The 25,138-nt window shown below is 52.7% G+C and overlaps 7 protein-coding genes across 7 annotated transcripts; 2 read left to right on the plus strand and 5 right to left on the minus strand.

The window, feature by feature from the left end:
• Nucleotides 1-1,148: 1,148 nt before the first annotated feature.
• On the minus strand, nucleotides 1,149-2,255 carry J4E84_005449 (uncharacterized protein; the record flags this gene model as incomplete). Its single annotated transcript, XM_049388046.1, has 1 exon — nucleotides 1,149-2,255. One exon carries the CDS (start codon nucleotides 2,253-2,255, stop codon nucleotides 1,149-1,151), a length of 1,107 nt encoding a protein of 368 aa, XP_049244286.1.
• Nucleotides 2,256-5,181: 2,926 nt separating this feature from the next.
• J4E84_005450 (uncharacterized protein) lies at nucleotides 5,182-6,012 on the minus strand (the record flags this gene model as incomplete). Its single annotated transcript, XM_049388047.1, has 1 exon — nucleotides 5,182-6,012. The coding sequence occupies one exon, from the start codon at nucleotides 6,010-6,012 to the stop codon at nucleotides 5,182-5,184; it is 831 nt and encodes a 276-aa protein (XP_049244287.1).
• A 981-nt stretch (nucleotides 6,013-6,993) lies between these two features.
• Nucleotides 6,994-9,642, plus strand: J4E84_005451 (uncharacterized protein; the record flags this gene model as incomplete). Its single annotated transcript, XM_049388048.1, has 1 exon — nucleotides 6,994-9,642. The coding sequence occupies one exon, from the start codon at nucleotides 6,994-6,996 to the stop codon at nucleotides 9,640-9,642; it is 2,649 nt and encodes an 882-aa protein (XP_049244288.1).
• Nucleotides 9,643-11,369: 1,727 nt separating this feature from the next.
• J4E84_005452 (uncharacterized protein) lies at nucleotides 11,370-14,765 on the plus strand (the record flags this gene model as incomplete). Its single annotated transcript, XM_049388049.1, has 2 exons — nucleotides 11,370-14,491; nucleotides 14,543-14,765. The coding sequence occupies 2 exons, from the start codon at nucleotides 11,370-11,372 to the stop codon at nucleotides 14,763-14,765; spliced, it is 3,345 nt and encodes a 1,114-aa protein (XP_049244289.1).
• A 1,357-nt stretch (nucleotides 14,766-16,122) lies between these two features.
• On the minus strand, nucleotides 16,123-17,500 carry J4E84_005453 (uncharacterized protein; the record flags this gene model as incomplete). The annotated part of the gene is made up of 3 exons (XM_049388050.1): nucleotides 16,123-16,585; nucleotides 17,029-17,164; nucleotides 17,245-17,500. 3 exons carry the CDS (start codon nucleotides 17,498-17,500, stop codon nucleotides 16,123-16,125), a joined length of 855 nt encoding a protein of 284 aa, XP_049244290.1.
• Nucleotides 17,501-18,526: 1,026 nt separating this feature from the next.
• Nucleotides 18,527-18,975, minus strand: J4E84_005454 (uncharacterized protein; the record flags this gene model as incomplete). The annotated part of the gene is made up of 2 exons (XM_049388051.1): nucleotides 18,527-18,651; nucleotides 18,711-18,975. 2 exons carry the CDS (start codon nucleotides 18,973-18,975, stop codon nucleotides 18,527-18,529), a joined length of 390 nt encoding a protein of 129 aa, XP_049244291.1.
• Nucleotides 18,976-24,166: 5,191 nt separating this feature from the next.
• On the minus strand, nucleotides 24,167-24,998 carry J4E84_005455 (uncharacterized protein; the record flags this gene model as incomplete). Its single annotated transcript, XM_049388052.1, has 3 exons — nucleotides 24,167-24,243; nucleotides 24,294-24,901; nucleotides 24,952-24,998. 3 exons carry the CDS (start codon nucleotides 24,996-24,998, stop codon nucleotides 24,167-24,169), a joined length of 732 nt encoding a protein of 243 aa, XP_049244292.1.
• Nucleotides 24,999-25,138: the final 140 nt, after the last annotated feature.

Raw genomic sequence — 25,138 nt, forward strand, 5'->3', positions numbered from 1 at the left:
CACTCCGGGTCGGACGTCTTGGCAAGCATGCATGAGTAGAGGCAAGCGCGGTCTTGCCAATCAACCTTGGGACGTGAAAGAGAGTGGATGTGCAGCGCAGATCAGCTTTACTCCCATGAACTAGTAGACATTTACATTCAGACTGTGTGAATGCGATGCGTAGTTCGCATTCGCAAACTTTCTGCTTCAACAATTCCATGGACCCTGAACGCGGGTCCTCACATCCCTGCCACGTCCATCGACCAAACCTTGAAGCCACTGCAAAGACGCACGTCAACGACTGTCCCAGCATCCCCTACTTCTTCGAAACTCGCGCGCGCTCCCGATCTACCATCATCCCCATCACACATGCAGCCACTTGCCCTTTGTCGCCCCTGACTCAACAGCCGCACAGCAGTCTTGGCAGGCACTCCCGCGGCGAAGCGCGCGATCGACAAAAAGCTGACCACTCGGCTCACGCAAGGCTTACATTCCCGCCCCCTTTCAAAGTTACGTGCGCAACGTGACGCACAGATCGCCAATCGTCGCATCGCGGGATGAGGGAGGATCCGAGGCCGAAGGTCTGCATCGACGATGAGCTTGATGGAGCCATGACTTCATTGATCGCATACGTGGACTTGCGTTTGAGAGGCATACATGCTGAAGGGAAATGAAGATCAGCACGAGTGACGAAATCGCGAGGTGATGTAGAAGCGATGTAGGCATGGCATCATTGTGAACTTGGGGATGAACGATTACTCGTGCTTGTATTCAATGCTCGCATTCAGTTGGCGGCGGGTATGATGTGGTACGTATTTACAGATACTACACGTCGAGTATCGAACTAGCGAGAGCCTCCAGGGCAATCGCTCTGCACGCTCAAGACTGAGGAATCCGCCAAGAAAAAAAGAGACATGAGCAACATATGGAAAAATGCGTGTGCCATCCAAACAAGAAAACACCGTGTAGTTGCTCTTGGAAACGTGCCATAGACAAGGCCGTGTAATGCTAAACATGCTTCGAGAGGTAAAAAGAGAAAGCGGTGAATCGTGGTCTTGTGTATGTGGTAATCGTGTGCTGTGGTGGTAGTGGCAAAATAAAATCGTTGTTTCGGGTATCGCAGAAAAGGTAACCTCTCATCCATACGCGCTTGTTGGGTATGCGTGATTTCAATCGCTAAGATCGGGGTTTGCGACGAAGAGCCTCGTCCCCATGGTCATGGTCCGCTCGTCCACGCTGCCTCTTCGAACTAGGTCATCCTTACTGCCCTTCTTATCTGTTGCAGCGGGTGGCTTCAACATTCCAGGCTCTGGCATTTGCCCCACATCGCCAAAGTTGCGTTCCCCACTACTGCCACTGCCTGTGCTTGTGTTGGTCTTGGTATGTTGGAAGTAGCTGTTGTCGTTGGGCGCGTTGACGTCGTATTCGGCTGGTGAAGGGGTCGGCTCTTCTTTAAGGTCGGCGAGCTCGCCGTCCGGGGACGAGTTCAGCGGGGGAGTGCTGTTAGAGGATATACGGCCGGAGGGGTTGGCGTAGGACATGCGTCGTCCTGAACCGAGCGAGGAACGGCCTGAACCTGTGCGGTGGTGGTACTGGCCATTCTTGACTGAGCCTGCGTCTTCGTCGTCGCCCTCGTCCACCTCGGAAGCACTGAGGCGCATAGGAACACCAGACCCTGCATACGTGACAGGTGCATATAGCGATGCTTTTGGCAGACCGTGGTGACGCCCAATCTTGGACCGCACACCGCCGGCCATGCTAGATCCTCCTGAAGCACTTCGCGGGGGGACGTGGTGGGGTCCGCCTGCTACCTCCATGTTTGCCCGCATCTTAGCCTGCCGTTGCTGTGCAAGCATGCGGGGGTCTTCGTATTGGGCCCGGTCACACCACACAGTAGCCTTTTGTTTCCGCATGAGTGCAACGTACGAGGTGGGCGAGTTGCCGCCGGAGCGGGTGGACGAGGAGCGACGGAGGGCGCCACTGTTGGAGCGGTTCGGCGTGCCAGTGGTAGAGCTCGTTGACGAGGTCGGGGTTCGGCGGAGACTGCTCTGGTACTGGGTAGGGTATTGCGAGTTCATGGTGCTTGCGGTGGGTGACTGGGCGGGGAAGATGCCTGAGCTCGTAGTGCGCGTTCGTGAATGTCCTAGTTGACCGTCGTTGTGGTATTGGTGTTGCGGGGGTCGCACCGATATGCCGGGGTTTGCTATGGGTTTACGGCGGAGAGGAACAGCCCCGTAGGCAGAGGTTTGCGGGGGTTGCGCCATGACAGCCTGCATGATGAATGGCTCTGCTTTCTTCGCGTCACGACTCACGGAGTGAAACACAGATCAGCGCGCTGACGTCGGACCGACAGCGTTAAAGAACAGACAATGACGTTCTTTTTGGGCAAACTAGCAAATTCTCGGCTGGCAGTGAAGGGGGGTCGGTGGTGAAGTTGTGCTGCGGCGTTGCGACTGATGCAATGCACTGACTCCCACTGCTTCCGGGTATGGGCTGATGTAAGGTAATGGCCACAGGAATTGGTGATGCTGATGATATGCAGACGGCACACGGAGCAAGCGAGAGCGGCAACGGCGGCAGGGCAGTCGAGGCCCGGCGGGAGGAGTCGAGATTGGAGGGATGATGTGCGAAGATTTGTGGTGCTCTGGCAGGCGTGTCGAGTCGTGGGCGGAAAGGGTCCTTAATAGCAATGGTCCAGTCCAGCCAGAGCCGCTAGAAAAGCTTACTCTAAAGAAAGAACAGGTCAACACGCGCGGTTTGAGAATTGGGGAAGACGGGTAGACGCCAGCTGGGCTGCGAGGATCAAGCGTAGCACCTGCATGGCGTCGAGGCGCGCGAATTGCTGACTTACAGATGGATGCGGCGGCGAGGTCGCGAACTAGCCCACCCGGGAGTGCAGCAGCGGCACACGCAGCTTTTGAATAGGGAAGTACAAAAAGAAACGTCGGCACTGTGGGCAGGCCGGTGGGGAACAAAGGGAAGGGCGCGCGTATGGAGCAGTCAGACTGATGGCAGCAGAATCGGGACGAGTGCGCCCGCAAGAGGAAGCGGCCGTGTCTTGTATCTTAGTATCTTGGGTACTCTCCGTGCTTGCCGTTGAGGGCGATCGCGCTAGAAATGGGTGAGCCGACGCCTGGGAACCACGTCTCCACCGCGCAAGTGTCAATGACGAAAGGCCTCCTCTGCAGCGTCGCCATGGCGCTTTGCTACTATGCCATCTCCCAGACGCGATCCAGCACGTCCATAGTAGGCTCTGCTAACGCCACAAAACCTGAATCCGTCGCGCGCGAGAGGCCCCTCAAGTCAAAACAGCCGCCCCAGCCAGGCGGAGTCGCGTCCGTATACGGCTCCCGACTACTACCTTGAGCCTTGCACCCCGAGCATCCCGGCTGCGCTGCTGCATACATGTCGCCAACTTCACGAATCCCGCGCGCTGCCGAGCTGCTCCTCTCCGCGTCGAATCATCGGCAAACGTGGCTCGAGCATCGCGGCCTGCAGGCCCCAGTTAGCTGTGCATGATCGCCTCTGGTTGCATCCCGCCTTTCTTTTTGAACCTCACTTTTTACGAGCTGCGAGTGCTACGTCTGACACATCGCTCGTGGCACCGGCTGTAGTGTTTCATCCTCAGGCAAGCGTGCCCTGTGCCGCCATCTTGCCTCTGAAGCCATGACCGCGAGCACTGTCTAATTGTCGCCAGCAGACTGCCGGGGCCATCATCGCGAGACCTCACCCCAGCGCACATCTGACCGGGATACAACCAAGGCCCTGATACCGTTTCATCTAACGTGATGTGTTGAACAGCCCGCTCGCAGGCCTTGCTCGTCCGCTACTTTCGTCTATACTATATCCCAGAGTGGGGTTGCATGCACATCGATGCACCTTCAGCCGTTCCCCGCTCTCTAGCACTGCGCACTCAACCATGGGACATGCTGCAACGCCAGCCGAGCTCCTCCAGATCGTGATCTTTGCGACTATCCGAAAAATGTTGAGGCTCTTTTTTTCGCATCACCACCATCGCCGTCTTCGGTCAATTCTGCCCGGCAGATCCGCTTCGGCCTTCGCCGAGAATCTTCTAGTAATAGGCATTGCCACCTCCTGACCGTCATCGTCAATACCAGCCTGCGTCTCTGATGATACCCATCAATAATCACTTTCTGTGGAGATACGAGCCTTTCGGTGGGTATTCATAGAAGGAAAATTGGAGAACAGCCCGTACAAAGCGCAAGTGTCCCAGACTCTGCGTTTGTGGCGTAGCATCGCGTAGCGGCATCCTTGAGCGACATCGTGCTGCGAACGCCGCCACGGAAAAGGACCCTGAAGAGCTGAATTGTAGATCATTGCTTGATTGTGCCCTCGGGTCTTTGTCACCCCGCGTTCGGTCGCATGTCGTTATCGCCAACCTCAACTCTGCGAACACATGTCGTGCGTTGTCGACCTTGCCTCAGCTTCGATGAGGCTTTTGTTCCGGCTGCCATTGTGATGTTGCACGCCTAATAGGCCGACGACCCGCTACCAAGCATCTTCAATCCGGAGGCGCAAAGTCCAATACATTGACGGCACATGATTCGTATCTACCCACCTTTTCTACACACCATCACAGTCCACAATGCCAGTAAAACCCAAGCCCTTGGTTTGGAGGGTTACACAACGTCCGCAGATCTCTCACCTGCATGCCAGATCGCACACCATCATTTCTACGCTCATTTTCTTTAGCGGCTTGTGCACGAGTAATGCCCCTTGGCCACGACAGCACGAACGCAGCACAAGGCTCGGTTTCTGCCGTGCTGACGAGAATCGCACCTGCATCGTGCTACGACGACTGGGTGTCGTATCTCCAGACGGGGTAATTGTTATCGTGAAGGCTACTTTGGGCAATAGGCTTGCGCTCGGGGGGCAGCTGGTCCGGCATTTGGGCCTTAGTGTCGGTCTTGTGCCGCTGTCATCGGTACGATAACTCGTGGTCCTTGGTGTGATGAACATTGCCGACTGCATGAGGGGTCCTCCGATATCTCAGACAACAGCATCGTACGACCGAAATTGTGCATGCACAAGTCGTGCATTCTCGCAATACATGGGTATCGAATGAGGTGGGGCATCGAATGAGATGGAGCTTGCATAGCTCGTCCGGAGATAACATTGTACATGCGCCTCGGTCCTCCCTATCGTGACCCCACTAGATTATATACTATCGCTCGCTCAGATCTAGTAGACGTAGGGAATCAGCTGGTACGGAGTCGTCTTCTTGAAGTCCTCCCATTGCGCACCATAGCGCTTCTCGCAATACTCGTTAAGTATCGGGATTGCCCGCTGTGTGAAATCCCACGCGAAGAAGGCTCCTACTAACGCACCCAACGTGTATCCTCCTCCGACCATGGCATAACCCGCTCGCCAGATTGTGTAGCCACCGTAGTTGATGTGGCGTGCGAAGCTCCAAAGACCTCCCGTGTAAGCTTTGCCTTTGTTGTTGGGGTCCGCCTTGAAGCGCTTGCGTTGTATTTCTGCGACAAGTTCCGTCACGATGCCTACGACGTATAGCGAGCTGCCGACGAGGAGCGCGGGTTGTGGGAAGGTGGCTTCGGTCGAGGCGGAGGTAGCTGATGTGAGGAAGGCGTAGGTGCTCAGACTGTTAAAGACAGCGTTGAACAGACCCACGGCGATGGCGCCTTTGACTGGCATTGGCTCTCCGGAAAGTGCTGCTACCCAGATGTTCTGCTTCACAGCTGCGCCAACCGCCATTCCGAGCAGTACCAATCGGTATGGTGACAGGCCCAAGCCATCGATCAGAGATATGCCTGTATGCGTTGGCAGTCCGGGAGGTAGTGTTCGCAGTCCTACGCGATGTAGGACAGATGTGCCGAGGCCATGCGCGAGGATTGAATATTGAAGGACAGGCTCGATGCCGCGTAGGAGGAAGAAGGTCACTTTGCCAGCTGGTGTGGGTGTGTAATCGCCGCGTGCAATCAAATCCTTCTTCTTCGATTCTTCTGATCGAGGATCGTTCGGGTTGCCTTTCTGGCCTTGGCCTGGCGCCATTGTGCCAATTGTCTACGTAGTACTGTCAACGTTAGTACTGTCGTCGCAAGGCCGGCTAGAGCGGGGTTACCTGGCTACTGCTGTGTCCAGCTCGAAGACTTGAAGTGCAATTGACGGTAATTCTGTAGTCCAATACCGCCAAATAAATATATGTTGTCTCCTCGGCCAGTTGAAGCGCGCTCGGTCACTCGAAAGCGCGAGCTGATCAATATCTGGTGGAGGATCAAACGACGGGCGGGTCATGACGTATACGCTAACCGCTTGCTCGGGCCCATTGAATGCCGTCTGTGAGAACAGGAACCTGCTCAAACTCACGTTCTAAAATTCTGCTGTTGAATGTATGCTCGCCATAGTTATATGAATTGATGACATAGTCGGAAGATAGCTCGTCGGCAGCTCGAAGCAGATGGGCCGAATTCCCTCGCTGTCCGAATACAGCCTAGTATGCGCGTGTTCCCGTGATGATTTACATTAGCGCGTCAGGAAGCGCGTGCGCGCCCAAGAGCCCCTCATTCCATTCATCTTGACTTTGTTGGGACGCGACCAAGCCTTCTACTAATCCGCATCATCAATTTACTCATTTTCTTCTTTTCGACCCAGAGAAGCTATTGTTGAATTCCTCGATTTGCTCCTGTTTACAAACCCCAAGTGCCCCTTCGACGTCGAAGGCTCGGCAACGTTCTTGCGACTATGATGAGGATATTGAGGCCTCAAACGTGCGCATCGACCAATTGTCCACCTGCTCTGCGTACACAGACGGTATTCCGCACAACTCTATCGAGCTTTTTCACGCTCGAACATTGAAACCTTTATATCATAGATTGGCGGCACCGTTCACGATATCCACCAGGTGCTGTTGGAAGCAGGCACAGCACTTGCTACTGCCTTTGGCATGTCGCATACTCGTTTCAAGCATAAACAGCCCTAGCAGGCCCAGCACGATACGATAATTTCCTATTTACGTACATCGGCACGCCTATAATGACCGTCACCTTCGGCGCCATTTGCAGTCTCCTACAAAGCATCGAGACCATCACGACACGGCGACCACGGTTACTTGCCAAGCAAGAGAAATACCGTATACGCGAGATAACCTCGCAGTGGTTTCTCAAGCAGAGAGAAGCCCTAAATGATCCCGATACAAACGGGGGCGCCGTCTTGTCTGCTCTCTTTCCACATCGAAGGAAAGATCGAGTCTATGGAATGCAATCGCCATTACTTGCAAAGAAACTTGCGAGCCTACTTGCCTTCAATCACGGTCAATTAGCTCTATTTGAGGGCTGGCATGCAGGGAACTACGGTGACCTTGGGGCGTATGTCGAACGAGCAATGAAACCTTGGGATGGCACATTCGCCAGCAAACGCGCATTTCCGATCGAACGAATCGATCGATTGCTCGAACAATTAGCAGCGAGCTATCGGTTCTCCGACGAGGTCATCAGGAAGAAGCGTAACTCGTATTTCCAGACCGATACCGAGCTGAAGGAGATACTCGTGAGACTCGAGTCGTGGGAAGCAAAGTGGTTGGTGCGTCTCGTCCTGCGAGATCATTGTACCGTGGAGCTTGATGAGAAGTTTGTTCTGGAGCGCTACCACTTTCTCTTACCAGAATTGTTGATGTTCCAAAATGACTTCGACGCTGTCTTCACAATGCTCAAAGGCGATCTGAGCTGCTATCCCGCAGTACCAGAGCACTCAAAGCAAAGATCTATGCGTGTCGACGCGGCACAGAAACTGAGAGCTATTGTTGGAATCAAGGTGGGGCGACCGACGTTCCACAAAGCTTGGTCTTTCAAGCACTGCATGCAGCTTGTGGGTCAGCGCGCTTGGGCTGCCGAAGTGAAGTACGACGGCGAGTATTGCGAGATACACGTTGACCTGGACAATGCACCTAATGACATCCGCATCTTTTCTAAAAATGGAAAGGACGCAACGGCGGACCGAAAGCCTTTGCATGCTACGATTCGCGAAGCCCTCCGTATCGGTCGACCAGACTGCGTCTTGAAGAAGAAGTGCATCATCTTGGGCGAGATGGTACTCTACAGTGACAAAGAAAAGAAAATAATGGGTTTCTCAAAAATCCGGAAGCACATCACCCGCTCTGGTTCCTTCATCGGCACGCTTCAAGATTCACTGCCGCACGAGTGGGAGCATCTCATGCTCGTGTTTTTCGACATCCTTGTGCTGGATGACGAATCAACTCTACGTCACTGCCTTCAAGACCGTCGCAAGATCTTGAGGAACCTTGTCCATGTAATCCCCGGTCGGTCAATGCGATCGGAGTGGACACTTTTGGACTTTAAGACAGGGGATGGCATAACAGACCTTAAACAGATATTTGCCCGGAACCTAGCCGAACACCAAGAAGGACTAGTTCTCAAACCGTTGCATGCGCCGTACTTCCCACTTCTGTCAGAGCAAGGGCATCGTCAAGCAAGTTTCTTTATCAAATTGAAAAAAGATTACCTCGGTGACATGGGTGGTGAGAGAGATTTGGGCGACTTCGCTGTAGTCGGGGCTAGCTTTGATGCGCAAGTCGCGGCAAAGAGTGACTTGAGGCCTTTACACTGGACGCATTTCCATTTGGGGTGTTGTACGAACAAAGATGCGGTACAACGCACGGGTGCAAAGCCAAAGTTCAAGATCGTTGCGAGCCTCAGCCTCGACAAGTGCATACCAAGGAGTGATGCGAAATACATGAACGTTCAAGGTTACATCCGCCTGTCTACCCTACGAGACAATGGGTCGACCCTTGAGTTCGAAATTCAGCATCCCAAAGGCTATGACAGGCGGATGACCGCAGCATTCAAGAAGCCTTTCGTAGCAGAGATTCTTGGCGGCGGCTTTGAGAAGCTCCAAAACGAATCCTTCGAAATGTTGCGACACCCCAGAGTCAAGAAGATACATCATGACAGAACTTGGGAAGATGCTGTATCTTTGGAAGATTTGGAACGTATGGCCGAGGAGAAGTGGGAGGTGCCTGATGCTGACAAGCTCGATGGGCATGCTCGTGACGTTGCTTTGCTGGTCAAGAAGTACACCAAAGAGATGGGCGGGTCCCAAGCGACTGCAACGACCGACGATACTACGCAGCAGACGACTCAGCAAATTACACCTCGCTCGTCGCCGGTGACGCCCCACCCGACGACCACACAGGCCATTCGCGAAGCGACGCCCTATAGCACTACAGTTCAGGAAACGCAGCAGCATACTTGCACCACAGTTTCAAGTTCTCCAGGTTCTGCAGGTGGTAGCACACAAGGTAAAGGAACACGGGCATCTCGCGAAATGCGCATTCTTGTGAGAGAGGATGCATTAGAGCGTCTGAATATCTTACGTCCTCCTACACCAATGTCGACGGCATCCGGGGCGGCCAGCTCGTTACCACTCGTGTCTAGTGCGGTGTCTACCCTTTCAACGGCAAGCAAGAGGCGCAGCTTCATGGACATGATCAGCCCACCCAATGCGAAGCGGAGAAAAGCACTGGTTCCCCTACAGTGTTCAGCGAACAACCGCCATTTAGGCCAGTTCGATTATGACTCGCAAGAGGGGGTCGTTCACATTTACGCCAAAGAAGGAGTCAGGGTACAGATACATTCCGCATCCCGAGACAAGGAGAAGGGTAGCTAGGAAAGCATGGTCTGGAATTCGCTGCTCCATGTATAATCATCGCTAGTTGTTGTCGCGCAGTTTCGCAATTTTATAGAAATGGGCCTGGATCAAGATGATTATGATAGTCTGCTTGATATTACTGATTCCCGCATGTCGATGTCTCTTGCTCTTCTTTGATCGGTTCTAAAGACAGAATTTTACAGAGTCACAGTCGTAGTGGTGACCTAGTACGTTCGCGAATCTGTCTGCGTTGATGTGATTCCAATCCGCACATTACGTCTCGTCAAAACTTTGGGAAGCGAGAATGCCAACCAAGGTACCTGCAACCACGAATTTTGCTACTCCAGTCGAATTTCATATAACATCCACGCACACCATCTTGTTGTCCATTTCATTCATCTTTCTTTCCAATACCTCAAGTACCGACTATATCACCCCAAGTACCAACTATATCACCCCAAGTACCAACTACATCACCCCAAGAACCGACCACATCGCGACCATGGGACCCAACTCCACCGGTAGAAGACGTGTCAGGGACTCGGCATTTAGACATAGATCTGTATCCATATCTCTCACGCCTGCGGCGCAAGCTGAGATTCAAAACATGATGCGGCCTACGCAAAGCTCCAGCATGTCTATGAGCCATTTGCAAACCTCGGCGCAAACACCTCCCCGTATACAAAGTCTTACAATCGACACTGACGAAACTTTGCCGCACTTTCCCAATGCACCGGTTCCTGATCCGATTAGTCCTGATGATTTGCGAAGGACTGATGTGATACTCGCTCTCCATCGGCATCCAGTATGGAATGCTTTACAGGAGGCCCCCACGCGTCCTGCCAGACAAGAACGCGCAAGTCGCAACCCAGGCGTGGTGGGAGATGGGCGAGTTATTGAGAGCGCTAGGCGGAATGTCCATGAGACTCGGCCAAGCTATGCGTTCAGAGGCTCGGAAGCCATGCACGAACTATTTCGAAACCTCGACCTCGACCCAACAAAGAGCGAACTCGACGAGAGCACACTCGAGCGACTTGCAGCAGCCAGTAAACCTTTTCAATGTCCGATCTGCTTCGAAACTGTGGCCAATCCTACTATCATCGTGCCGTGCGGCCATATCTTATGTCAGCCGTGCCTTGATCAGATGCGCAGGATTGCCTTGAGCGACAGAAAACGGATGCGATGTCATTTCTGTCGACAAGATTTGATCATGTCCACTGACTGGAAGTCTGTGCGTAACAAGTATGGATTGGAAGAGAAAAGTAGGGATGCTGTCAAGCCGCCTACTGAAAACGGGCAAGACGCAGGGGAAGGAGGTAGCAGACTTGGTGGCATAATATCGATGTTGAGAACGGCTGTGGATGAGAGGCTGGGGTAAAGCACAACGATATCCCAAGGATGTAAGGGACGCGGATGGGTTGGGGGGAGAGGCGTGGCTTACATAAGGGTCTGAAGTAGGTGGAGCCGTCGGCGGTTGTGTTTCGGCTGCATGATCCTTGTCAAGCTTCCAGAAGCCGCTCCAGGGCCCATGCACCGTCACCACCGAGCGCGTGGAACTTTGGCTAGCCACGACATTCAAGTGACGCTTGACACGACCAATCTCCCCATTGCGCCTTCTGCTGCTGTCTTTGATTGATGACTCCGAGCTTGATACCCGCCCATACGTCCCCAAGCATGCGATAGATGTGCCCCCCCTGCCCACCCATGCCGCCGCCTATTCACCACCCCCGACCTGCGCCGCCATCATGTCTTCCCCCGATACCCCACGGAGATCGACCGAGAGCTTCGAGTTCTTGTCGCCGAACCCACCGCAGGGCGCCTTCCCGTTCCCATCAGCGAACCATGACTGGACAAACAGGCCCAGCTCCACGGGCGGGCGCTACAAGCCGCGACGTGGCTCAACCGCGTCTTCGATACACTCGGTTGGGGGCGCACTCGACAGCGGCTTCAAGAGCACCATGGGCGCGGTGAGAGAGCAGAGCAACAATGCCATCTCCACGTTGCTCACGCCGCCCATCATGCGGACTGGCATGGTGCCGCATACCACTGCCACGGCGACCGCAGGCCATCGCCCTCCATCCACCAAAGACATCCCACCCGTGACTCTGACAAATGTACCCCACGTCGAGCCCTCCACCTTCAACCCATATCTGTCGCAAGTCGGCGGTTTGTACGACGCTTTTCAGCGCGCAAAGGCCGAAGCCGAAGCAGAGGCCGCCCAGCCGGTGAGGAGAGGGTCCAAGAAGGAGGACGCGACTGAGTCACCAGCGGGGACACCTAATCTAGCAGGTACACCCTTCTCTTCCAACGGGCCACCGAAACCGAAGCGTCGAACGAGCGGATCCAAGCGCGCACTCCCAGCCATCACGCCGCTATCTACAATACCCAACATCTACTTCGACGAGAACTTCCACCTAGAGAACCCGCGAACCTTTGACGTAGTGAGCGAGCGATCCGAGGTGGTGAGGCCAGCGCGGACAACAAGCAACGATGATTTTGGGGCAAACGGCTCTCTGGACGTCCCACAACCTCCCGGGCGGAAAGCTCTGGCCACGAATGCGATTCTACAAGAGAAGCTATCGTGGTACATGGACACGGTGGAGGTGCACTTGATTTCGGCCATATCCACCGCATCGACGTCCTTCTTCGCCGCGCTCGGCTCCCTCCGCGAGCTTCAGACGGAAGCATCAGATTCGGTCGCGAGGATAAAAGGTCTCAGGGAAGACTTGAAGAGGCTGGATGAGCAGATGGCAATAGGAGGCTTGAAGGTCGTCGAAATGAAGAGGCGGAGAGAGAATTTGAGGAGGCTGACAGACTCGGTCGACCAGTTACAGGCTGTCATAGTCGGACTCTCGCACTGCGACGAAGCCGTGGTCGACGGTGACCTTGAAACCGCCATGGCCCGGATAGAAGTCATCGAACGACTGATAACAGGCGCGCTGGACACGACTGATACTCAGAGCACCTCGTGGCTCGACTCTCGATTACCTCCGCAGTTGATCGATTTGCGACACTTGAGAGCACTGGACGGAGTTTTTGAGAACATTACCGAGCTCAAGTTCCGCGTGGGCAGAGGCTTTGAAGTACGCTTTGTCGACACTCTGCTCACAGACCTGCGAGAGCACGTCAAGCGAGTTCCGGCTCATGATACCCTAGAACGATGGACTGCTGCATCGCAAAAAGCACGCGGAGCCAACCAGAAACCGAAGACGATTTTACCAGCCTACATGACGACCGATGAAAAGCTACGAGCGGAGCTACGAGCTAGTCTGTACGGCCTGAGCGGAGCGCAATTCACCAATCAAGCTAGCGCAACTTTCAGGGAGGCTATGATCAAAGAGATGAAAGTTCTCATCCGGAAACATTTGCCGAGCTCATCAGAAGACGATACTGGTTCTATGGCTTCTGTGTCTACAAGAGGCGGCCGAGGCACTAGTCAACAGGACAAGAACTCGATCCTTGCGCGTAATCTGCGCGCAATGGATCCTGAGGACGCCGAGGTCTTTTTCGCTAATATTTTCACCAACATTGGAGAGGCGCTCCGCCGTCTAAGCACACTGATCAAGGTGCTTCTTGATGTCACGAGCGGCGTGACTACCCCTCCCGCCTCTGCTGGTGGGCTTCGGTCTCCTCCAAGAAGTCCGTATATGCACAGTATCGATGATTACGTAGGCAACAACGTGCCAGCGCCAAGCTCTAACGACCTGCAGATGGAACTTATGCAAGCTCTGGATATGTCAAGTTTGTTAGGCCAGGCTGTCGACGCAGCACAGACGCAGATCACCAAGCTCCTCAAAGTCCGCTCAGAAGCTACAGCTAATCTCCCATTGGAACGTTTCCTACGGTATTTCAACATGTGTAGACTTTTTGCGGATGAGTGTGAAGCTGTCTCGGGACGTTCCGGCGCTGCACTCAAGGGTGTGGTGAACACCCACATCAACGATTTCGTATCCAAATTCGCAGACTTCGAAAAGCAAGAACTGATAAAAGCAATGGATTCAGATCGTTGGGAACCGAAGGACTTTGACGCAAGTGATACTGAGGTCCTGGCACGGTTGTTGAAGGGAATGGAGAGCGATCCACCAAGCTGGGCCGAAACTGGTGACGTTCTTCGAGAGATCGAAAAGCCGACCACAAATGGCACTTCAGTACAAACAAACGGCGCATCCGAAGAGAAGCCCAAGGAAAAGAACAAAACCACTATCCCCGCCGTTGTGGACGAGGAGAAGTACACCATCTCCGAATCATCAACGGTCGTCCTTCGAGGTATCGAGCGCTTCGAAATCTTGGTCTCCGCCATGCCAAGTATGACTTCCGAAGTCTCTACCTCCCTTTGCGACTACATTAAGCTTTTCAACTCCCGACTTTGTCAACTGATTCTCGGCGCGGGCGCCATGCAGTCAGCTGGCTTGAAGAATATCAACACCAAACATCTCGCCATTGCTTCTCAGACACTTTCCTTCCTTGTCGCCATCCTACCTTATATCCGCGAGTGCTTTCGCCGTCGCACCGCATCAGCTTCCAACAAATCCTCAATCGGCGAGTTTGACAATGTCAAGCGCCTGTTGTACGACCAACAGAACCAAATCCACGAAAAGCTCACAGGCATCTTAGCTGGGAGGGCGAAGGTTCATATGCGCAGCCTCAAGAAAGTGGAATGGGATACTGAGGCTGAAGTCAACAAAGATGTCAGCCCCAGCATGGAGAGCTTGACCAAGGACACTGTTACCATGCACAAGGTGATTAACAAGTACTTGAGCGACATCCAGGTCCGCATGATTATGGGGCCCGTGTTTGAGAGCTACAGAGAGGAGGTTGGCGGGGTCATAAAGGAGGCGGCAGTGAAGACGCCTGGTGGTAAAGCACGGTACGTGACAAAGTCAATTTCGGTAAGTGTATGATAGCTGACACCACTCAGATTGCTACGCGAGGCGAAGCTATTCGATGCGAAACTCGGGCCTATCGACGGTGCTGGCAACGTTGGCTCTCATCTTATCGGCCTCGTGGTTAGCAAAACAGTCGCGCAGCCCAAGGCGGAACCCAAGGTTGAGCCTCAAAAAGAAATCGAGGAGAAGAAGAGCGAGGAAACGGAGCAGAGCACAGAAGTGGAGGCTGAAAAAGCGAGCACGGAAGCGACTTGAACTGAGATAGCATCCGAAATCAGCTTCCAGTCGCAGCTGCTACGGAATGACGGTTACGCTTCATTGGACTAGGTGACGATCTCGCGATATTCATCGCATGGTCCCGCTGCAAGGGGAGAATGACTCTTCAATTGCCTGACCACATCACCTCCGGACTACGTGCACATTCGGCCCCGATGAGTACTATGATGGAAGTGGCCGACGACTATACGCATCTTCACCCACATGTCACCTTTCATGTATCATCACCACCCAGCAAGGCGTTCTGGAGTAATAGAAGAAGAGCGGTCACTATGAGGCAAAGCTGTTTGGATAGCGCTGATATCGTGGAATGGGATGATGCGATACTGATGTTATACCATTCAAGAATCATGATCTTTCAAGGCCCCCAGAGAAAATGCGGACTCTCTGTCCATACCTCGCCCGATGTGTGCCCGCCCTCATTTCGTTTGTCATCTCCATCCGATGTGAGACCTTCTACAGTGGTCGCAGCGGCCTGCACATGCCTAATAGTTATCACAACTATGTCTCTATCACCACCACCACCCAGAACCACCACCGTTTCATCTTTTTCAGAAGTCCTCCTCGCACGGTCATCCTGGCCGCTCGCACTGTGCGTCTCATCTTCATGTATTACGCTCTTTCCTTCCAGCTTTTCTTCTTCGACGCTGGTGCGTGAGTCTGTATGTAGCTCTGCTTCGGGCTCCAGTTCGGTTGCTTTCTCCTTGTCGCGTTCCTCGTAGTCGTGCACGCGCGCTTGCAGAGCTAAATGCGCATTCATTTCCGTTTCTGAAATATCAAGTTTGACGTGTAGTGGTTTGTCTGACCAGTTTGTCGCGACTTTCCTGTTTGTGTAGCGTTGTGGCCGGGGAAACATCGATAGTTTTAGAAGGAGAAGACTTCAAAAGGAAAGAGGTCTTGAGAGACTTTAAGGGATACGAAGGTCACAGCTAATAATGTGTCACCCGAGTTTTATGTGACGTGTACGTCACAATCACCAGCGCGCTTTTGTTGAATTGTTGTCAATTCTTCATATTGACAGACTGCCTGACATGTACTGTCCGAACGCACCATAGTCCACTTCTTTGGAATAGAAGAGAGGAGACACATGCTAGTGTGACCGATAACCACACTGCCGGAAAGCAGGAGGGATGATCTCGGTATCGAAATGCACACCTTCAATGCTGATCATATCCCGTCACCACATATGCTAGCCATACCTCAATCGAAGCAGATGTAGCTCTTGGTACGCGGAACACGTTGCCACTGATCCCGATCCGGTCCTTTGTTCCAGACGAGAGCGCCAAAGCATCCATCATCTGCAATACATGTCAGTTGCCTCCTTCCTAATTGGCTTCTAGCTTTGCAGCGCAGAAGATGCTGCAAGTAGAAAACAGACACACTTACCGTCAAAGTACATGCAGAAATTGCAGAAAGAGTTGCCAACAATCTCCATAGTATAGCCCGGTTTCATGTTGATGCATACATTGGTCCCGTCTGTGAGCAGTTCCTGGGCGATGGGGTCGGAGTCAGGAGTGGTAACGTAACGGCCGCAGTACTTCTTCTTCGGGCCATCGGCGGCGGTCTGGACGGAGGAAGTGGGGTGAGACCGGGCGTAGGCGATAGCAGCAGCGAGGTCGGCGTCGTAGGTTGCAGAGCCGGAGACGGGAATGGTGAGCGCGGAGTGCAGCTTGAAGTCCGCAGGCGCGGCAATGACGCACAGAGCGAAGATGCACGCGAGCAGGAGGTTCATGAGATGCATCTTGGGTGTTTGGTAGTTGTTTCCTTGAATGACTTTGTTGCGCAATGAGTGGAAGGAGCTGGGGGGTGAGTGTGGGAAAGACTTTACTACCTGGGAACAGGCGTGGTAAAAGAGCGCGCGGGAGTCAGTGCGCTAACTGTGGCACAGGTCGAGGTGACTGTCTGAGCTCGGAATGAGCGATTGAAAAAAGGCTTACCCCAATCGGAATGTGGATACAGGTGGGTGGTGATTAGCCTCAGCAAGGAAGTGGCGCGTAGATACCGTAGAATCACCGCATTATATCAACGATCCACAGGAGACAGTGGCATATGACCTGATGTTTTCGGAACTCTAAACTAAACGAGTGACTAGAAAGTTGGTGAAAGAGAACAAAGACAAACAAAGAGAAACATCTTGCAAACAGCCATGTACGCAGTTGGAGTGTTGGACCCAATCTACTACATCTTGATCCTCACCTCGTACCATCTACTTTTGCACTTCCCGGAGGAGTGACGTCTCTACGGCAAGGTAAGGTAGGAGAGCACAGTGAAGGACTTGCATCCGGTCATGGCGTCCCGTGGCCCAACGTCAATCCTGTTTCCAGGGGTCTGGTCCAAGTTGTCCGCAACTTGAGAGCAGGGCACATTCAAGACGCGAACTGGATGACGAAAAATTAGCACAACTATTGCGATATCTCCCAGTGAGGATCGGGTTGGATAAAGCTGTGCTTTGACTTACTCTTCTTGTTCAGAGTGCTCTGGTCGAAGAATACAGCGGTGTATGGCCCGATGGTCAAGTCCCGACATCCTGCCTTGCCAACAATACCGTTTTCCGTGAGGATCAACTCAGCTTGAGCTACATCATTGCCGTTGCTACCGCAGCCACCATCGTTATAGAAACGTGCGCGCACGCTTCCAGACTGCCGTGGAGACAGTGTGCCAGGAGCGGCGTTAGCGGCGGCCGCAAGGAAGGCAACGATAGTGGTGAGCTGCATTTCGATGATGTTTTGGTTTTTTTTTTGGCTTGTAGTATTGAAAGTGTCTGAATGTGATTGCGATGGATGTAGTGGTAAAGAATCATGAATGCCAGAGGAGGCCTCCTTTACACCCATCTGGCGGTAGGACTATCGCTGCTGTGCCTATACGCGACATGCTATACAGATCATCTCATACCATGTAACCTGAATCAACTCTCCAACAGTATAGTCTACTCGCCCTGGTCACGTCCAAATCTGTTTTCGTGAAGGGTTTGGTGAGGTCAGACGCATGATAGTAAGCCATCGCCTAAGATGATCGTTTCAGTAATGAAAATGATGCTGTATGGATCTGGGTCGCTACTAAATGGGCTATAATTTATGATAGTAGAGTTTTGATATGAGCTCGTGCTGCGAAAGCTCTTTCTCGTCGAAGTGTTGTTGCTGACGCCGTGATCAGTTTCCGGTCAGGACAGGGATGCGCAAATTCCTGAGGTCTTGTCTGGCAGCATTGACGCGTTGCGAGAGCTCAAGAGGGAAGTTGCGTTGGTTTCTAGTCAACTCGTGGCCTGATGGTCCATCTTTAGCCTGCTGCTACGTCACCGCTACGTGTATACTAGCGCGACTGCCGTCTCTGTACCTACATAGTCGAGTTGCTTGACTCTGACCCCGTGCTTACAAGACCTCCCAATGCGACTGCGCTTGAAGCGTTTCTGCGAAACTGCATATGTCGTGCCAGCAAACTCACGAGGTCTTCTACGAAAATGTATCTAAAGGCTGGCATCAGATTTCGCGTGCACGTAAGCTGCAACAGTAGATATTGTGAAGTATACACGGGGGCGTCCCTCAAATCTTATATTCTGACTAAAGGAGCGACACGAAGGCTATGAAAGAACACCCGCAAGACGAGACCGGAGTGTTGGACCCGACTCATCTCACATTTCTCCTTACACCACCCAACTTGACTAAACCAGATACTTTAGACCTACTGTGATATTTTGACCTTTTCAGCAGACATAGAGCCAGTGGCATACGGCTAGATGCCATTTAGATGGTGATCCAGGACCGGTTAGCCAAGTTCTTGCAGCTAGGAGCCTGGCCGGGAGCGATATCGACAAAGTTTCCGCTTGTAGTAGAAGTGAGCTGAGAGCAAGGTAAGTTGAAAAACCTCACTATTCACCTCATTAGCGAAGCTCTTATAGCCTCCTGGTTATAACAAAGTATTACATACCAGTCCTGCTGAAGTTGTTGATGTCAAAGCTGGTGCTGGCAAAAGGTCCAACAGTCAGATCCTGGCATCCAGCCAGTCCCACAGTCTCGGACTGCAAGAAGACGGTGTCTTCAGCCCATGGAGTGGGTCCGCAACCGTTGTCGCGGAAGAAGCGGGCGTAGACGCGGGGAGCATCTTCGAGCTGGCGCTTCTCCTCTAGTTCGACGGGTGTCGCGCTTACAGCGATGGCAGTGGCGAACAGAGTGATGAGAGTGGTGAGCTGCATGTTGAAGATTGGATATACGGTCGCTGGGGGTATGAAAGGATAGATGGATGTGGAAAGAGGGAGATGAGATGAGATGAGATGTTGTGGTGAGATAGAGAACGGTGTAGCATGCTTGCTTTATATGTCTCCGTGATGTACTATCATCCAACAAAAGCAAGCCAAGCTGCTATTACGCATTGAATTGCTCCACCAACTCTAGTATGAAGGGAGACACGGATCGTGCGGTTGGTGGCTTACATTGCCCAGTCGATGTCCATTGTTGCGATGTTTTAGGGGGTGGCCAGAGCATTCTGAGGCTGTTCCATAGCCTCAAGGGCAACATGACATGAAAAATCTTACTTTGGTGCCTGTTGGCGAGTGAGTCTATACGAGGGAGTGATGTCAAGGTCCCCATCCGTAGACTCCGACTCGAGGCCAAAGTCTAGGTACTTGTTGCGAGATGACTCCAGTCAGAACACTACGCACGTTTGCTAACATTAACGCCAGGTTTGTAAGCTCGTAATGCCGCTTGCCCCGTGTTCCTGAACTCTGATTTTCTCGCGGTCTCAACAATTTGTGAGATGAGTTGGCTTTGCAAACGTCCCGATTTGGTGCTTCGATGGGATCTTGCAAGTAAGCCGGTCGCGTGCATGCATGTACGTTCACGTGCAGAGTGACTGTATGAATGTGGTGCGTTCCGCCTACCCGTGACCCCACGCAATCTTACACTCCTACCAACTCTCCATCGGACTTCACGACGAAGACACTGAGAACGCAATCATCAACCATGATATAAGAACACACTCATTGTGGTAGATACTGGATCGCTCCATATTCTATATTCTTATAAATGAGTGACTAGAAGAGCATAGGAAATTCCTTCAAGGTCCTGAATGTATTGTGATGTGAGCCGGAGTGTTGGACCCGACTCACACTACATCGCATTACCACATAACAAAGCCTTCCTCGATCTGTCCACCAACAGGCCCCTCGTGAGCTAGAGCATCTACAAAGTGACATAAGACTTGAGCGTCAGTGTCTGGCAACCAGCCACGAAGCCCGGTGCGATGTCAATGTGGCGTCCGCTGTCAACGCTAGTAAGTTGCTCGCAAGGAATGTCGTAAAAACGGACTACACGTCATCTGTCAGCTCCTGCGAACCCGGAATTCATTACGATGCGGCTAAAACATACTTGTCCTTGTAAGCATGGTCTCGTTGAAGTACGTGCTGGGGAAGTTGAACGAAGGGGGAAAGTTCATGCACGTGCTCAGGCCGGTGGCGGTGGTGTTTTGCAGTGGGACATAGTCATCGCCATAAGGCTGGCCGTCGCGGCCGCATTGAGTGTCGCGATAGACTAAGATGGGTATAGCGTTAATACGTGTTCCGTATGTTTTTTGTTGCGCAATGTTGTCACTTACAAGTGGCGCGGACTCGGGGAACTCCCTGACGGGCCTCAATGCCGGCGGAAGGTGCGGCACTGGCGGTCATAGCCACAGAGGCAAGAAGAGAGGCGAGGACTGTAAGCTGCATCTTGGCGTTTCGGGTACTGGAACAAGATAGTATGTTTGATCGAATAGACGTTTGACTGTAATGTTGTGATCTTTCTAGACAGCAGTCGAGCTCTGCTTTATAGCATGAAGGCTATGCACCCATACATTCTGATAGCCTCAGCATACTGTATCTAACTTGCCCTTGTTACGTATAGCAAGCCTCTTTATTCTCATCATGTGTGTCACAGAAGCTCTACTCTCGAAGTCTTTCCAGTCGCCCTAGTTGGTGGCGCATGCCTTTTCCGGGTAGTCCATAGATGATTCATGGTAGAAGACCTCGCTGATGCCTTCGCAAAGGTGATATAAGCTGCCAAGTGTTGAATTTTTGTTGACTGGTTGTTGGTTGTACTCAGCACACTGGCTTAAAAGCCATGGGTGTTGTCACATGCGTGTATAGCAGGTGGTACAATAAGTCGTATGTGAGCCCGTGCTAGGAAAGATTTCGTTCAATATTGAGCTGATTCTTCCCTAATTTGCTGAATGTGTGGTCGATTCGCGAGCTTGTATAGCGATCAAGACCGGATTCTTATGGATATGCCCACGTCTTGCGCGTTTTTGAGCGTACATATCTGTTAAGAGGTGACACGGTTTCGAGCATGCGAGACCAGTGCTGGAATAATGTCTTCTCCCGATATATGTCAGGAGGCCGAGCATCCCAGTCGGCTGGCGCGTGAAGGCCAGAGAGTTGGTCCCGAATTTTCTGACGGGAAATACCAGTCCAGGACAATTGTAGACGGTCAATGTTGGTGGTGACGAGTCATGCCCACGCGACATTCTAGATGTATTGCTGACGTTTACGCATACAGCCAATAAGAGTACTTTGGTCGCCTTATAGCAAGTCAGTCACCCACTATCCGCTGTAAGCTGACGGGTGGCGCTGCTGATCCTAAGGGCGACCAACAGCAGCCCATCAGCAGTGATCAGTGATGCGCGTGGGATGCGACCAAGGAGACGCACAGACGGCCCGTCCCACCGTTTGTATTCCGCCAGGACCTCTCTGAGCGAACGTTCGCTAGCTTTTGCTGCTGGCGAGCGCTCTGTTTATTTTCAACCTATAAACGGTTTGTGGAGGAGCGTATGTAGGACTATCAATGGTCTGCAGTTTAATCATTTTCGTATAGTTGAGTTGCAGTCGAAGGTTGGTTTGAATTCGGTGCTAGAAGACGGCAATCTTCGGCAAGGGCTTATTTTTTACTTCCTCAAACGTCATCCGTCTACTCATGCCCAATTCAGCATATTCCGATCGATCATTAGGATACTGGAAGTTTCCAAGCCCTTGGCTGACCATGTATCTTTCAGCTTCCGAATTAGAAGTACTTGAGGCCCGCACACGGTCCGCAGATCTCAATCGCCGAACCGGCACCGGTTTTCGAGTGATGACAATCGCTTCGAAAACGAAGCCAGGCTTCTGCTGAGGAGAGGATGTATAATCCGGGGCACTGGCTGTGCGGATGTGGTATCTGTCAAGACCTCTGACACGTTCAGTGCCAGGTATGGGTGTTCCCTTTGTGATTGCATACGCGATCTCATCGGGACTGGCTATTTCGCCGTGATCAGGAACTCCGAAGATGTGATCCCGGCTGTTGGAACCATTAGAGCCACTTCGCGGAACAGTGCTCAAAGAGCTCAGGCGGCTTGGACGAGTGAGGGACATCGAGGAATGTGAGTATCGGATGCTATGACGAAGATCAAGATCGCGTGAATAAGGGCGCGGGCGCGATGCATTTAGTGTGAAATCCGAGCCCTCTGGATGAACGGCGCGCCATGTAGATGCCGAATACCGGGCCTGCGTGAACAGAGGTCCGGAGTCGCATTTGCTTGCCGAACGCGACGAAAGAGGCGGGCGATTCAAGGCTCCACGGTTGGCAGAGGGCTGTGATGCAGAAGGTAAAGTATCGAAAGAGGATTTACGATACGAGGCCATAAAAGCAGAGGGTATAGGTGGCGGGGCATGATGCGAAGTAAAGACTCTGGACCCTGAAGAGATCCTTCTGCTTTGTTCCATCGGGTTGGATGAGCTGCTCCTCCGTATTGGCGTGACATGACGGCAGTAGGCGTGCTTCTCACACGTACATTTTCGATCTCCGGTGATTGTTGACCCATTGGGAAAGTGTGGCGGATACCATACGTTTGCAGGTTCTCGGTAACCGTGCTTGAATAAATGAGCTTCGAAAGGACGGTTGACGACGGCGAGTACGCCAAACAGAACAAACGACGCAATCCTGATTGACTAGTCAGCTTTGGCATCGAATTTACAGACTGGTTTAACATACAGCGAAATGGCGGCGAAAGCGGTCCCAACACGTCCACATAAGCAGGTGGAGCCAGATTCCCAGCTTTGAAGACCGGGTGCCTGTTGCAGACAAATAGGTCTCCTTGCGACGAGAACCATGTTCCACCCAGAGGTTAGTAACCAGAAAACACATAGCGAGATCACTAGACGGATGGCAACATAGGAAGTCTTCCTGACAGCGGACCTGTGTCGCCGTTGTTCTTCCCAAACCTTCTGCTTGAAAGAGAATACTGTGTGGACGCAAGTGTACGCAACTGTTGCGAGAGCCTGGGCGATTTAGTCACTGTTGGCCTTGATTGCAGGATTCCAAGCACATACAGAAGTCAAGTTTAAGACCACTGGTATGATGTTCGTTGCATCCCACGGATCAGATACGATCTGATACAGTGAGGTGGCAAAACAGATAAGAGCACTCCAGAACAGTGCGTTAAGCAGGAGCGTGATGAAAATGAGAGTGGGTTTTCGCCGCGAGGTTCTGGTGTTGACTTTGACCGTTTTGGACTCGGGCTTGGCGGACGGCTGTTTAGGGCGACTGTTTCTGCTGTCTGATCTAGTCATCCGGAAATTTACGATCCGCAAGCGAGGCGAACGCAGAGTTGTTATCGTGAAAACATTAATTGAATGCTGACAATGCCTAGTCAAGGTGGTTTCTAGGTATGGAATGGCTTAATAAGAAGCAATGTCGACGATGGTTCTCAAGAATGTTCTTGGATAGAGCCTGTACGCCCCAAACATGCAGCGTCTCAGAGGCAGCGCTATGTGCGTTGAGCGGCTGTTCTGTTCCTGCTTTCCAGTTCTGTCCTCAGTTTCGGTGTGCTCATCGTGACGAGTAAAGCCTCGTGCACAACCAGACACTGAGGAGGTCGTTATTGGAATATGGAGGCTCCCTGGATCCATGGCGCACTTGGGACAACCCGCGGTATGTCGCATCCCCGCAAGGCTTGCTTGCTCTGTTGCATTTCGCATTGTGAACAAGTCCGAGTCGATCGCGCAAGCGATGTAGGGTGTTCGTTGTCGGGCAACACCCTCATTGCATACGCAATGCATTCATGCAAGGGCGCTAATGAGGGATGGGTACCCCAGATAAGTTGCCGCGCAGTAGCACCAGCAGTGCAAGCCAACAGCCGGGCTCCAACAGGATTGCGACGAAGGCTAGTGCTTTCGTTACACGTGTACCGTCAGCTATGCAGCGGCGATGATGATGCTCGCTTCAACAGAATCACAAACTGCGGGTATGTTGTTCCCCGGCAATCGACCAGTCCCTTCAGCACCAAAGGGCGTGTGATGAACGGCGCTGATGTTTCGGCGTTGGGGCTCGGGAACGCGGCTTCCGTGGGTGCCTGAGGTTGGCGTGGGTAATTCTGCGTGTTCATAGGAACAAGAGCAACACGAGGAGGAGGATGAGGACGAAGATAAGAACGCCAATGCAGCAACTGGACCATGTGTCTAGGGGGGTAGGTCAGCAACGCCTGTCTAGCGATAGCCAGTTATCTTACCTTCGTTCTGCTTGATGACCCAGCCAACCTTCTTGAGGCCTGTCTGCAGCTTGCCACCCACCCTGTCTGCCACATTATCAACGTCGGTGAGTAGTTCGCCCTGCTCTTCGAGCTCTCGGCCCATATCGTCGGCTTGTTGTCGGAGGTTGCCGACGGTGCGGAAGACGCCATCGAGGGCTTCGTCCTGCTCATGCATCATCTCCATCTGTCTTTCCTGCTCAAATGCCGCGTAGTTGTCGTCGTCTTCGAAGGAATCTGGATCAGGTAGAACATCGCCATTGGCTGCGATCTTGCCTTTGTTCTTCGCGTGTTGGACCGTCTCCTGCAGTTCCTCGCGCATGTGCTCAATCTCGGAGCCGACATCCTTGACTAGTGTTCTGCGACGCTCGACTTCGTCAATCTCAAGACCGAAGCGATAGGGGTCATGCTCCACAGCCTTGACGCTCTCCACCAGATCCTCGAGATCCTGGCTGAGGTCTTGGAGTGTCTGTTCAAGCTCACTGCGAGCTTCACGGAGCTCAGGACTGTTTGCCGACGATGCCGAGGATCGGATACGCAGATATGACTTGAATAGCGGGCGCGCGGTGTTGAGGGCGGAAAGCACGTCTCTGGGACAAGTGTCAATGAAGATGCCTAAACGCGAACGGGGACGTCTTACGCCTGCACCTGGAGGAAAGGATCCTCGTCGGTCTGTGATGACATCATCCTGGGCTATGCGACGCGAATTGCACCTCCAGACTGTGGCCAGCAAGCAAGATGGGCGCGTGGAAGCTTGGGGTGAGGATGTTGGAGCGTGTCGATAAGCTGTCCACTACGAGCGATGACGCGCCACAACACCTCGGCAC

The sequence above is a fragment of the Alternaria hordeiaustralica genome (genome assembly GCF_023758085.1).
Source record: "Alternaria hordeiaustralica strain BMP 2776 chromosome Unknown scaffold_9, whole genome shotgun sequence".
Lineage (NCBI taxonomy): Eukaryota > Fungi > Ascomycota > Dothideomycetes > Pleosporales > Pleosporaceae > Alternaria > Alternaria hordeiaustralica.